At 32.8% G+C, this 16,094-nt stretch overlaps 1 protein-coding gene across 1 annotated transcript in view; it reads right to left on the bottom strand.

Moving 5' to 3' along the window:
• The window catches only part of LOC106464567 (AT-rich interactive domain-containing protein 5B-like), an 81,535-nt gene that overhangs the window by 34,438 nt on the left and 31,003 nt on the right, over positions 1 to 16,094 (bottom strand). Inside the window, exon 3 of the mRNA XM_022392304.1 lies at positions 13,276 to 13,525. Within this exon, the coding sequence (XP_022248012.1) occupies positions 13,276 to 13,525 (250 nt within the window). The remainder of the gene's footprint in view (positions 1 to 13,275; positions 13,526 to 16,094) is intronic.

Here is a 16,094-nt window from a genome sequence, read left to right as displayed (position 1 = left end):
TTCTAGCGCTGTAAGTACGCAGACATACCGCCGTGCCACTGGTGGGCATTTAGAAATTGATTTAATATCGTAAAATAATAAATTACTCATCTTATCTGAAATCGGCTTTAATATTCTAAAACAATAAATCAGTCATTTTATTTAAATATGAAATTAAAATCTTAAAATAATTTAATATCCTAGAATAATACATTACCCAACATATTTAGAAGCAGATTTAATAATTTAAGATAATATATTATTCAAGTTACTTAGAAACTGATATAATATCCTGAAATAAAAACGAATTTACAATCTTTATAAAATAAATTACTCAAGTTATTTAGAAACGGATTTAATATCTTAAAATAATAAAAAAAATTACTTATGTTTAGAAACTGTTTCAATATCTAAAATAAGAAATTATTCAAAATACTCCAATTTACAAAGTTATTAGTTCGGCTTCATTCGATAATCACTGGTTTGATATGGTATTTGTGTGATTTATTATATTTAAAAGTCATTTATAGAGATTCCATTTTCTTTTTTAATTTTTCTGTTTGCACTGCACTTCGCGTTCTCTGTGCTGGCTTTAGATATGGGGGAAATGGCAGTATATTCGTAAGTATTTACATAGATGTTTCTTGAGAAGTCAATAACAAATGAGCCTGCTTATTGATTTTACTTCCATGTGTCTCTCATGTTGATGTTTGTCTACTGATTACTTTCTCTGTAGACCGCATGAAACGTTCTAGATATGTTACTTTGACCCAACTTTTGCATCGCTTCTTTTAAATTGTGGTAATGCATATTCTAGATGTTATCGGTTTATTTTTTTTACCACTATACTTGCACTAAAATGAATGGCGTGAAGTTTATCGATTTTATACTCAAAACATTCTACCAAATCATGTACAAGGCACTACTTTTTCTACTTAGTTTTACATAAGTTTAAACTAGAAAGTTTCGGTTGAGTCGTACATAATTTATCCTTGAATGCTTTGTGTGTGCAGAAATACTTTACGCCAGCGGGTAAGGGTTAACAAATAACGTATATTTTAATACAGCAGATATTGTAATCGAGACGTTATTACTTTTCTTAAATGTAGTTTTCGAAGTCTGTAGTGGTTAGAAAATAAATGTAACTATATAGTGAAAGCTCTGAACGTATTTTGAATAAAACAAAATTTCGTATACTAATCCTCTTTTCTTTATCCTTTGTTGAACGTTTCCCCGCGTTGTTCTCAAAAACCGATATATTTACATATATATATTCATAAAAAACAAACATTCTGTGATTAAATTTTCCGTCCTTTTTTTTTTTTCTTCTTCGACCAGTTGTGTAACACAGAATTCTTCATGCAGTCAAAATTTTACAATTCAAAGTAAACTTCACACTATCAATTCCAAATTAATATCCCCTAGTGAGGCAGCAGTAAGTTTACGAACTTACAACGCTAAATCTGAGGTTCGATTCCCCGCTGTGGACATAACAGATAGCCCAATGTGGCTTTGCTCTAAAAGAAACAACAAACAAATTAAATTAATAATAGAAAATGAGCCGGCTTACGTATATTTACTGATAGAACTCAAATAAAAAAAAATCTATCTCTCTATCCACAGATAGACACGTACGCATTCTATAATATCCACCGTTGTCTGTTATTAAACAGAAATGCTAAAAAAAAAGAACAGGAATATAACATCGAATTCACAATTGTATTCTTAAACAACCAATTAAAACCCTAACCCTAGCTTTTTTTGAATATATTTGATTTATCGACGTTTGAAAAAAAAAACAGAAAAATTATACATATGTTTGTTAAGGCAGTTATTCTGACGTTCCTTTAATTACTGAAAAATGTATACAACATGCGATTTTATACTACAGGCTTGGCAGTTCATCCGGATAGGGAAAACGCATACACACACAGAGTGGAATGGGTGTGGTTCTTGTACGGCTTGTTCAACAGCTGTTTTGACGACTCCATCATGCCGCCAGGTGTCTCTACATTCACAAATCAAGTACTTAAATTCCTCGTACTTATCATGTACAGTACAATTAGAGCGTAACTACCAATGTATTTAAAGGGTAGAATATAACAATACATTTCCGCAAGAACTAATAATGATCTTAAAAGTGAATGATATATATTTTTACAATGCTACTGTTTGAAAAGATGGACGGGCAGACAGATGAATCGATAGATAAGATAAATGGACGGACGGATGGCCTGACAAATTAATAAATGAGACACGAACGGATGGACAGCTGGATTGGTGGATTAAAATAAAAGGGAAAAAATGCTCTAAAATACAAATATATATAACAATAACAGATGGGAAAAAAAACTACAGATCACTAGTAATAACTAATATCACTAGTAATTAATGAGTTGTAAAACAATACCTAAAAACGTTGAGAAATAAAAACACTCAGCGTAACAAATAATCTAACGGAAAGCGTTAACGTGATGTGCTCCAAGTGTGTCATTAAAACCAAAGGTGAAAAAACAGGCACAAAAAGTTTCATATCTGTATCATTTACAAATGCAATTCACTTGAAAAAATAATATACAAAGAAATACCAAAATATGGTACAAATGTAATTATAAACATTTCATTGTTAGTACTTTATTTGTTAATTATTTTGTACTTTAATTGGAATAACGCCAGTGAAATTATTTCTTATTATTTGTGTTAATTATGACTACTTACAGAATCGTGCATTTTCCTGAACTATACGGCGAACGATAAAAAAAACAATGGCCATAAAGTTAATTATTCTTTACAAAAAACTTGCATAAGGATGGACTAAACTGTACCTATGAAAGTAATAATGCAATTAAACGACTGTTTCTGAAATAGTTGTTTTAACAAAACATTAAACCTATATATGAAAAAGGGTTCACTTACAAATTTTACGAATATAAAATAAAACAGAAACACACACCCATGTATATATATATAGACAAATATCACTGTGATTATAGTAAACTTAAACTTAGACAAATATCACTGTGATTATAGTAAACTTAAACTTAGACAAATATCACTGTGATTATAGCAAACTTAAAATGATTTTCCTCTTTAATGCATTTTTTTAAAATTGTGTTTTAGTTTTTTGTTGGAGTAATCTATTTGATGGTCATAAATACCATGATACATGAATATACATACACTCAACCTATTTTATCATAATTCAAAATTGAAATATTAACTCGCATGTATACTTGTGATAAGGGCTAAATGTTTCTTTAAACAGAGTAAAATTACGAGAACAAAAACAAAATCGTGCAAACAAGACTCTCTTTAAATTTAAATAGTTTCAAAATCATGCAAACAATGCTCTCTTTAAATAATTACAAAATCATGCAAACAGTGCTCTCTTTAAATAGTTACAAAATCATGCAAACAATGCTCTTTAAATAATTACGAAATCATGCAAACAATGCTCTCTTTAAATAGTTTCAAAATCATGCAAACAATGCTCTCTTTAAATAGTTTCAAAATCATGCAAACAATGCTCTTTAAATAGTTACGAAATCATGCAAACAATGCTCTCTTTAAATAGTTACAAAATCATGCAAACAACGCTCTCTTTAAATAGTTACAAAATCATGCAAACAACGCTCTCTTTAAATAGTTTCAATTATAAACTTTCTTCACGAGGATGGCGTAATGTTTTCTGTTAAAACTTATGAGGATGGATATATTTAGCTCGTGATCAAATTTCAAAATATTATAATTAGTTGTCTACTAAATAATCATATAAGATTAACGAGGTTCTTACCACACACACACTCTTAAGTTTGGCCCAAATGATTGAAGCTCAAATGAGGTCGCATCCACCTATAGCAATACAACTGCCTTAAGATAAGATCACTGAATAAAGGTGTCATTAGCTGTTGTAGGATGACATTTACATTCCAGAATAATTATATTTCTCAGAAACTGCTTGTTAAAGTTAAGACCGAGAAGTACCACAGAGAAACAATTTTATTACAATGTACAACTTTCACAGTAAGTACGATTATTTTTTAGAAAAGGTACGACGTTTCGAACACTGGTACGATCACTCTCAAGAACACAAGTGTTACGATAAACAATTGGATGAACTAATTATCACCCGGTGGGTCAACGGTAAGTCTACGATCTTACAACCCTTAAAATTCGGGGTCCTATACAAGCTGTGGACACAGCGGATAGCCTAATGTGGCTTTGCTCTAAAATAACAGACAGACAGACAATTAACTAGTGTGTGCAGTACAACAACATTAAATTTTAAAAAATCATTTCTCTTTTTTGTATTTAGTCTTTTTTTACTGTCCAACGTTAAAATACAGTGAAACCCCGATTTAAACGCGAATTCGGATATAACTCGATGGGTCATTAACTCTGTCGACACGGGCCCGGTCCCTGGGACCGACCTCGTAACCATAACCTCGTTATAGATTACATATTAATAACTTTTAATATTTTAAGTGTATCTTTACAAAACCCCGATTTAGCGCGACCCCGCTTGTTTCGCGATGACATTTTATGGACCTCAAAGATCGCCTTATAACGGGGCTACACTGTACGTCCGTTTCCGCACTCAAAGAGCATTAGTCTCTGATCTAAGTAATTACTGTATGGACATTTTTTATTCGGTTGTCACTCTTCAATAAAAGAATTGTTTTGCTAGACAATGTTTAAACCCACACCAGTATGACCACATTAACCTAATTAAGAAACAGTCTTGTTATACTTGAATGAAAACGTATAATAAACTACGTGTTGAGGCCCTCTACAAAGTTCAGTAAAATATATTACATAACATATTGCTACTAATGGTCAACAATAACTTATGCACACACGACAAAAACCATTAATTACAATTATTTACAACACGCTATGTTTTAGATAAATTAAACTAATAACAAAAGGTTAGCTGAATTCTCTAAGATGTATGATGCCATCTGGAAAGATATACAATGCTACTATCGAATTTACTATCTAATTTATCGAACAATAAATCAAAATTGGAACAGGATATCTAATTACGTTTATATCGGAACGTTATTGCATCGCTGATGTACTGAAGTAGGTTTTACGCTAATTTTAGCTGTTTTGGTCTGTGCTGAAGTATAAAAATGGAAATATATTTAAATATTCCATTCCTACACAGTAAAAACATATAATAATGATTTTAATCTACAATGCAAGGAAAGCTCAGCAAAAAAATGATGACGTATGTAACTGCTAGGAAAGTGTTTTTTTTTTAATGCTATAAGTGATTACTAATGATATTTTTCCGTGATTTTTCCGGAGTTCTCAAGTAAATTGTTCCAAACTTTAAGTTTGGTTTGTTAAGAATTTCGCGCAAAGCTACACGAGGGCTATCTGCGCTAGCCGTTCCTAATTTAGCAGTGTAATACTAGAGGGACGGCAGCTAGTCATCACCACCCACCGCCAACTCTGGGGCTACTCTTTTACCAACGAATAGTGGGATTGACCGTCAAATTATACCGCCCCCACGGCTGAAAGGGCGAGCATGTTTGGCGTGACGGGGATTCGAACCCGCGACCCGCAGTTGCGAGTCGAGTGTCCTAACCACCTAGCCATGCCGGGTCCCAAACTTTAAGTTTAAAAGTACTTTGATAAAGTTTTTAAATAAAAATTGTTCTGGTTAAACCAATATAGAATACGTTTTAATACGGTTTTATCTGAACGTATACAAAGTAATTTAATGGAACTTGTAGTAGCTTTTCGGTTTTATCTGTACGTATACAGAGATTTTTAATTGAATCTGTAGTAACTTTTCCGTTCCATCAACTGAAGACTGCAAATGTTCTTGTTAATAATAATCACCTAAACTCTGATATATATTTATTAATTTTATATAGCATTCCTTTCACGTTACATCTAATAAAATAATTAAATTCTCTTGGGTTCAACGATTAATTTTATTTTTAACGCTTTCTATTTCACCAATTTTTTCTATCATGTTTCTAATGTCGATAAAGCAACAGCCACGAAAAACTTGGAGTAATAGAAAAGCCTGAAAGTAAAAACAAAAATTTGCCAGTGAAAGTCGAGTTTCACAAAATAGCGATTTCATTTGTTAGAACCAACATAAAAGTAAAAACAAAAATTTGTCAGTGAAAGTCGAGTTTCACAAAATACTGATTTCATTTGTTAAAACCAACACAAAGGTAAAAACAAAAATTTGCCAGTGAAAGTCGGGTTTCACAAAACACTGATTTCATTTGTTAAAACCAACACAAAGGTAAAAACAAAAATTTGCCAGTGAAAGTCGGGTTTCACAAAATACTGATTTCATTTGTTAAAACCAACACAAAGTAAAAACAAAAATTTGCCAGTGAAAGTCGAGTTTCACAAAATACTGATTTCATTTGTTAGAACCAACACAAAAGTAAAAACAAAAATTTGCCAGTGAAAGTCAGGTTTCACAAAATACTGATTTCATTTGTTAGAACCAACACAAAAGTAAAAGCACGGAGAAAAAAAAATAATGATCACAACAGAAGTATAGTCAAATTACTGGAGAAAATACAATATAGAGAAATTGATTTATACTGTAAACGAAGACTGAAAAATATTTCATAAACATTTTATTAAACGTTCTGTAACAATTTCTAAACAAACCGAAAAAGATCCGTATCGTGTTAGCAAAAATTCTGTAAACTTGATAGGTTAGTAATTCCGTCCTACTCATTTTTTAGCTCTCCACAGATTTAAAAATACTATCTCGAACTTTCATACATAAGAAAGCCCATTATCACGCCTACAGTTATCAAGGGAAATGAAAACGACGCTCTGTAATGGAAGTTATTCCTTTATTCTGCCTACAGCAACAAAACTGTTTAGAAGTTGAGCTTTAGAATTCTCAATTCTGAACACATAGTTTAATAAAGTGGTGAAAGAGAGTTACCACAATAAAAAGCTTCAGTAACATGATCTTTAATGGTTCCAGTAAAGGTTATGGAATTTTTACCTATTTTAGTCAGAGTTTTACTAAGCTATAAATACATAATACCTGTTTTATTAGAGGACCTCGGGCAGATTTTCCTTGACAGATTCGGGCAAATTTCCATTTTTTTTAAATTGACATGTAAAATCATTCCGCGCCAGGTATGTAGATCCAAGGGCATGAGAACCCCCTGGCTTGACGCACGGGGGTGCTGCGTAGACGTTGTTTCAGTTATATATAGGAGTTTCGGTTTTTTCTTCAATCAGCGGCTCAGACTACAAAAATTGTTCCAGTGTTAATATGTAGAGTTTTGGGTCAGACCACTATATCGAAAACCTTCTGGCGGCATAAACACGAGTCCTACGCGGGTAGGAGGGATTCGGCGATAAGTTTAAGGACATATAACGCTAAATTCTGCGGTACGCTTCCCCGAAGCGGACAGAGAGCAAAGAGTCTATTGTGTAGCCTTGCTCTATGAAAACAACAACAACAACAACATTAAGCAAAGCGGTACTTCTGCGGAGAACTCTGCCATATTATGCACAATTCCTAAAAACCGAGTTTCGTGAAACGTCTACTCGATACGATAACTACAATAATAGTTGTGTGTGTGTTTCATTGATTTGAGAGTATCCGCATTAAAATATTGGGATATTTCTTGGGTTTTCTACAGTGGTTGCAGGAAGAAGCATCATTCTGCTTACGTGCCTATCAATACATTAAACTCGAGTTGGAATTAAAAAGGAAGAGTGTTTCTGCTGATCTGATTATATATATATATGATGAACGTGGTTTATAAATAGCTGAATGATAATTCAAATTTTCCCTAACTGTTAAAATATGATTCGTAGGTCTTCACATAACCAAATTAAATGAGACGTGTGCCTCTTTAGAACGTTTTATATAATTGACTAATTTTGTGCTGAAAGAGCGCACAAGAATCACATTTCTCAGTGAACAATGTTGAGACAACAATAACCAGACAAGATTTTTGATTAAGAAAGCATTGTTATAGAAATTATTTTTTTGAACTAAATGTTGAGACAACATTACACAGTGCAATATTTTTGATTAAGTTTTGTTATGACAATTTTAAATAGATTATGAACTAACAATGTTGGGACAATAGACGGCACTGAGCATTTCTAACTATACAAGTAATAAAAAACATTTTGTAAATGTAAAATGATGTAGGGATGGCAGTGCCAAAAAGAATGCAAACAAGGATATAGGGATGATACATCTATACATGGATCATCCCTTGATGGCTTTCAATATTAAAATTTCATGTTATACTGTAAAATGCATGCTTGATTTTAACATTACTGCAATTGGAAATATATACTCTTGACTTTTGATATGCACTTTATCATAATCATGTCAGAGCAAGCATCAATTTAGTGTAATTGAGAGCCTAGGACTTACGTACAAGGAAAACCAAGTTGAGTCAAACACGTCTTTATTATTACAGACTCTCGCTACGAGGACGGTCGAATTGACCGACCTCTTAATCGTTTTATACTCGTGCATTTTACAATGTATCATTAAATTTATATATTGAAAATCATGTAGGGACGATGTATAGGTGTATCATCCCATTATTCTTGTTTACATTCTTTTTGACACTGCCATCTATACATCATTTTACACTTACAAAATGTTTTTATATTAATTGTTTTTCCCCTGAATGAAAGTTAGTGTATTCTATCAATGTGTGTAATAAAATTAGTATTATGTGCATTGTCTTTTTTTTTCTTCACTTCATACATCTTATGGTGTTTGGCTTCCTAAAGACACCGATTGAATAGTGTACAAAGATGTTACAGTCATCTAATGTTAATCTATTACTGGCTGATAATTCTTGTTTCACCCTGTACTTAAGCTTATTAAAGGTACACCAGATTTCTGTAAAAAACTAACTTCCAGGAGTAATAAAAACATCGTTTACTCTAGAATTATGATGTTGTTGTTTTATTAGTACTAGTTGTTACGACTAAGCCATTACATCGTGTACTGCCTAGAAACACAGAGCTAATTTAGGCTTAAACTGACGTTAGTGATAACGTCGCTGTAGATTTATCTCGACTGAAAAAAAGATGAACAATTTGGTGAGTTGGTCACTTTCTAGTTTGGTATCTTAGCGATGGTTTCTTGCCTTGTTTTGGAGAGAAACAAATGAAAGTGAGCGGCAATCATCTTTTATAGTAAAACTCTCTGTCACTGATGATTCTTTAAGCGTGCATATTTGTATTATGCTTATTAAGCACCATTCCTACATATAGAGTCTACCGACTGTATGATAACATTGGCATGACAATTACTACCAAGATTAGATACTTAGCTGTGAATGATGAGACAATGCTTTGTTACAACAACTTTTATTATAAAGCTAGCGTTGAAATTACGCTAACCAAAGTAAGTATTTTTGGTTATTGTTGTTGAAATGACATTTCTATGGCAATTTTTACGATGCCTACATTCCTTAGCTAGCAAATAATGTGAAAAAACACTAATTGGGACTAGGATTTTCATTATATAAAATTGTTACAGTATTAAACTTGTATTAAAAAAAGACGCGACCTATATGTCTCTGGGTGTTAAAAAAACAAAAACCTAACTTCGTAAACCTGCAGCAATCATAATGAATAACTCGGATTGCGTACAAGTCTAAATTGCACGATCAAGATATTATTATGTTATTCTTGCTGGAAACTCTCATAGATCCTATAAAGAAATATTTGTTAAAAATTATCACCAGCTTATTATGATTACAAGTCACACAGAACACCGGTTTAGAAATCACGCTTCGATGGCACAAAATGTTATATACCATAATAACATTTAAATAGCTTTATTTGTGTGGTAGCCACTATTACGTTTAATGGATATTGGTTGCTTAGTTATCTAAAATTGATAAAACATGGATAATCACAATTGGAAAATTTGATTTGATAATATTAAATATACTCTAACCATAACTATACATTTCTTGGTTTGTTAAAATTGTTTAAGATAATGGTTACCAAGGCTACCTTTATTATTATCACACATTATTGTCTACCCAATGCTAATTAAGACTTAATGATTTGATTAGTTACTTCCACAACGAATTTAGTTTAAATATCATACTTTTATTATAACAATGATATACCTTTTATCTTCTTTAACTATTGATTAAAAATACCATATTATAAATTTTGCAAATTGGGCTTACGAGTATTTTCATAATATCTGAAATAATCGTAATAATCACCAGAATATAACCCCTATTTTACCACCAGTCACTAAAGAAATGTTCCTTCTTTTTCTTATTATTTTTTAGTACAAGGCTACACAATGGGCTATCTGCTCTGCGTCCATCACGGGTAATCGAGCCCAGCATATTTCAGCATTGTAAGTCGGTAAACTTACCGTTAATCCACCAGAGGACGAAAGGTTACTTAAATTTAATATCGTGAACAGCTTTAAATGAAAATATTTTAAGGCAGTGACAATTGCGACGTTTCAGCCCATAGGAGAGGCCCATCTTCGGGCAAAGTGTAAGGGTCTGTTTGTTTGATTTTGAATTTCGCGCAAAGCTACACGAGGGCCATCTGCGCTAGCCGTCCCTAATTTAGCAGTAAAAAAATTAGAGGGACGGCAGCTAGTCATCCCCACCCACCGCCAACTCTTGGGCTACACTTTTACCAACGGATTGACCGTCACTTTATAACGCCCCCACGGCTGAAAGGTCGAGCATGTTTGGTGGGACGGGGATTCGAACCTGCAACCCTCAGATTGCGAGTCGAGCACCCTAACCACCTGCCCATGCCGAGCCGGTGTAACGGTTATTCTAGACAGAGTACATGTTGAATTATAAGTGGAAATAATTAACAAAAAAAAACACATAAAAAGAAGAAACGTAGTGTGGAATTGTGAAGATGGAGAAGAGTTCCGAGATATTCGTTCGAAAAAGTTTTCTTCTGTTTTAATCAGTATGGCCTTCTGCAGTATTTATTATATCAATTTCACTTCATAGAATTTTAATGTTGATTTCAGATACGGAGTGCCCAGTTTTTTAAATGTTCAAAAAAATAGGACGGTCCTTTAAAAGTGTTATTTGATTCTTGTGTTCAGCTCTCTTCCAGATTCACCTAAATAAGATTGTTCGCATGTTTTACATTTCATTTCACATGTCATTCTTTTTACTTCCATTTGTTTAGGATAATTCCCTTCAACGATGTTGATTAAAGGATTGATTAAAGAATGAAGCATTAAAAAATCTAATAGGTCTAATTCTAATGCCTTATGACATGTATAATTAATGACGTGTCTTATTTTTATTTCCGGTTTTTATGTGATTAAGGGGTTGATGTTGTGCTATTTGATGAGATGTTTTTATATTCCAACAAGGTTGCAGCTGACATATTCAGTAAAATGGGTGTGATGGTTATGATAAAGTTTGTGTTGAATGTCTCGTGGTTTCTTTGTTTTAGTTTCAATAATTGTTATTGTTTGTTTTTTTTTGTTGTTGTTGTTGCTTCTTTTTTTTTATTTTACCTTTGGGTAACCATTTTTACTAATTAAAATCTCAGACACTCTTTAATTCAGTGTTTGAACTGTTGGGATAAACATGGCAAGTGTCATTTGAATTATACAAACAAAAGTACTGAAGAAGATTCGTAGTTTTAAATGCTTAAAATATCATTTACACTGTAAAGATATTCACGATATTAAATCTAATTATTCAGTGAAATCTTCATTTCTTAATTACTCTTCAACTAATAAATAAATGAATTTTGTTTAAACATTGTCGATTTTTGTAACAAATTATAATATATAAGGTACCTACTTATAGAAACAGTACAAAATGCAAACTGAATAACACCTAATCTTGTTACGATTACAGAGAATGAGACAATACGGAAGAAGCAATTAAAATACTGAGTTTAATGTTTTATCCAATTCAAAGTAATTTTTACGAGGAGAGCTGCAATATCAAGATATGAAACAACATTTTGATAAGAGAATTAGAAATACAAGCAACTTGAATACATAAACAGTTCCCAGAGTCTTGAGACATCATTTGTGAGGCTTAAAGTAACAGTTAGAACTTAAAAACAAAACATATCACAAAGGAAGAATAATTTATCGGAATACATAATAAGGAGATGAGTAAGGCAGAAATCGTAATACAAATACAAACAATAACTCACACAGACACCGTATTTAGTGCTCTTAATGATTCACAGAGAAACCCTGTTTAGTGCTTTTAATGATTTACACAGAAACCCTGTTTAGTACACTATACAGGGTTTCTGTGTGAATCATTAAAAGTGCTAAACAGCATTTTTGTGTAAATCATTAAAAGTACTAAACAGGATTTCTGTGTGAATAATTAAAAGTGCTAAACAGCATTTTTGTGTAAATCATTAAAAGTACTAAACAGAGTTTCTGTGTGAATCATTAAAAGTGCTAAACAGCATTTTTGTGTAAATCATTAAAAGCACTAAACAGGGTTTCTGTGTAAATCATTAAAAGCACTAAACAGGGTTTCTCTGTGAATCATTAAAAGCTTTTAATGATTCACAGAGAAACCCTGTTTAGTGCTTTTAATGATTTACACAGAAACTCCGTTTAGTACTTTTAATGATTTACACAAAAATGCTGTTTAGCACTTTTAATGATTCACACAGAAACCCTGTTTAGTACTTTTAATGATTTACACAGAAACCCTGTTTAGTACTTTGAATGATTCACACAGATCACCGTTTAGCACTTTGAATGATTCACAGAGAAACCCTGTTTAGTGATTTTAATGATTTACACAGAAACCTTGTTTAGTGTTTTTAATGATTCACACACAACAACCGTTCAGTAAATTTAATGATTTACACAGAAACCTTGTTTAGTACTTTGAATGATTCACACACAACAACCGTTTAGTACATTTAATGATTCACATAGAGACGCTGTTTAATGGTTTGAATGATTCATACAGAAAAAACGTTTAGTTATTTTAACCTTTAATAATTAGTAAAATTAAAATCAAAAAGTTGATCAGATCCTTTTCACTGAATGTTTTAACAGTATTGTTTCGTTGTTGTTGTTTTTTTTTTCTCAAGTAACAACACATGGGTTATTCAAGTGTGGCCAAAACTTGCACAAGTATACTAAATGTAACCAGCTATACTTTAGTCGCTTGTAGAGTTGTCTCTCTTAAACACACCAAAATCTAATTTGTGATTATGAGTATTTAACAAATGTATTAAGAAACAAAACAAATATCATTAACAGGCGCTTCATCTATGCCGATATTAACTGTCATGTCCTTATCTTACCTGCTTGTTCTTTAATCTTTCCAATATCCTTCATATCGACCGCAGGAACGGACTCCATAAAAGCTTTAGCCAGATCTGCTTCATTTGAAGTCATTTCGCCAATCGGAAGTGACGTCATGGCATGTACAGGTTTTACATTCTTATTGATAGGTGATAACAGACCGTGTGTCCATTCTACTTCTTCCGTTATCCACTGGACGAGGTCGTCCAGTCGAAGGATTACTTTGTCGGAGGCTGCAACGACCTCGTGCTGTCATAAAAACATTTATGCAAGTTATTAAAAATTCTCTGCGTGAATTGTGTTAATTATAATTTTTTTCCATGTTAAGTTGATTCAAAAATATAATATCATCATCAGAAACTAAACAACAAAATCATTATTAACAAATTGTAACCAAAAATAAGCCATAACTGAAATACTATGTTGATCATAATTAATATAATTCAAAATAACATACAGATGAATAAAGATTATCCGATAAAACAAACTTACTAGCATTATTTAATGTTACAAGTCAATGCGTCAGAAACTAAATCGTATAATTATCATTAACTTATTGTTTGGGAATTCTCGCTGTAACGGCACTTTTGGCCGCAATCCCGATAATTTCTCACAAGCTTAGGAAATTTAGATTAGTCCTAAGACTACACAGTAAGCCAGTAATGCAAAATAAATGTAATTATAATTACAAAAATACTCAAACGTCATTAAAAACCAATAAAATTTAACAAAACTTGACCAGAAAGAAAAATGCAATAGGTTATTATTTACAAAGCACATTAAAAATGCCAGTTAATGAGGTTAGAACAAAACAAGATCAAATATATTAAGTAGTAAGTATTATTCACGAAATATTTGAAGTCGACCCTGTAAGAATATTACTCTACATTAATAATCTTTAAATATATTAATACATATTTACTGTATTCATATATATATATATTATTAACATGTTAGTTTTAATTGCTAACTCAACTGAAATTACACATCACATCAACGGTATTTTCTCTCTGACAACTTATGTACATACAGATTATGCATGAGTTAATATATTATGTATTATCTTCGTTAATGTCCGTTTTGGCATATTAAGAAATGCGAACAATGATATTTCTACATACATAACTAGAAATCAGTCACTATACATACATGCCCGCTCGCCTTCCATCTCAAATCATGAAAAGTTAATTAGCATATGTATATTTATAGATTCGAGTCTTCTCCAACCTAAGATGTACTACGTACGCTACGAATATCGTGATAACCTACAAGCATATATAAATTACATAGACGTTCATTTATTCGTGCGTTTATCCTGTGTATTGTTAAGTCTTCTCAAATACCACTGTATTCTATATATTTTCAAATGTTTTGTAATTGTCGCACTGACTTTTCGATAGATTCTGTGTAACTATTAAAGCACTGTGTAGATGGTTGTAATTAATCTGAAACAGACGAGTAGTCCAATGACCAATAAAAACGAGATTTAAAATTAAAATAAAAAACTCGTCAAGGAATGAATACTTTAGCTCCCAATGTATAACCATGTACACATTTTTAAGAAGACAGGAACTGGGACTGAAATTTTCAACTTGAACAGCATATTATTCGCACGTGAGCTCAACAACCAGATAAATGCCTTCCTAGTATGGTTCAGGTATGGCCGTCCCTACTTTTGAACTACTGACCATAGGGAGCCAGATAACAGCATCCACTACCTCAATGGCTTTGTCCAACGCTTTGAACCGAATAGCGGAATTGAATGTATCTTTTATAAAAGTACGGAACGTATCCAACGGCGTCACGTCTCGAACCCTCAATTCTTGGATATGTAGCCCAACACGCTAATCACTAGTGACGTACCACATTCTTTTGAACCTGTTAATGTAATATGCGTGTGCGTGAACGTGTATGAGACAACAATGGTCATTTCCCCCAATCAGAAGTGACGTCATGGCTTGTACAGGTTTTACGTTCTTATTGATAGGTGCTAACAGCCCGCGTGTCCGTTCTACAATGTAGTCCAGTCAAAGAATGATTTTGTCGGAAGCTGCTACGGCCTCGTGCTGTTATAAAAAAACATTCAAGTTATTTAAAATTATCTGCGTGATTCACTCAGGCGACCAACACTAAAGGACAATTTCTTTACATCTTTAGAACATTTATTCTCACATTGTCAAACCTTTTCTTGTTCTTGTTCAATTATATTAACGTATTGTTGTTGGTTTGACGATAGCCTTGAATTGAAACCAATCATTTGAAATAACATTTTTATTGAATTGCATATATATATATATATATGTGTGTGTGTGTGTGTGTGTGTGTGTGTGTTTCTCATGGTTTACGGCAGTGGCGCCTCAGTGACACAGCGTCATGTCTGCGGACTTACAACGCTAGAAACCTGGTTTCGATACCCGTCTGGGCAGAGCACAGCTAGCACATTGTGTAGCTTTGTGCTGAGCTTCAAACAAACGGAAATGGTTCTCAAACGTTTTCGTCTTGAACCACTTCGGCGGGCAAAAGATCCCGCGATCCACACACATATACCGGTCTTACCCTACTTGCCAATGCAAAAAAACACATCAGAATTAATGGTAAAAATGGCGCTGCTTCTGATGCAACTTGCGTTTTGGACCAACCCCGCGAACCACACTTTGAGAGCCACTAGTTCACGGTATTTACTTTGAAGAGTTTGTTTGTTTGTTTTTGAATTTCGCGCAAAGCTGCACGAGGGCTATCTGCGCTAGCCATCCCTAATTTAACAGTGTAAGACTAGGTGGAAGGTAGCTAGTCATCACCCCCCACCGTCAACTCTTGG

The sequence above is a fragment of the Limulus polyphemus genome, unplaced genomic scaffold, assembly GCF_000517525.1.
Source record: "Limulus polyphemus unplaced genomic scaffold, Limulus_polyphemus-2.1.2 Scaffold1690, whole genome shotgun sequence".
In the NCBI taxonomy this organism is placed as follows: Eukaryota; Metazoa; Arthropoda; class Merostomata; order Xiphosura; family Limulidae; genus Limulus; species Limulus polyphemus.
This window is presented reverse-complemented; position numbering and strand designations above follow the sequence as displayed.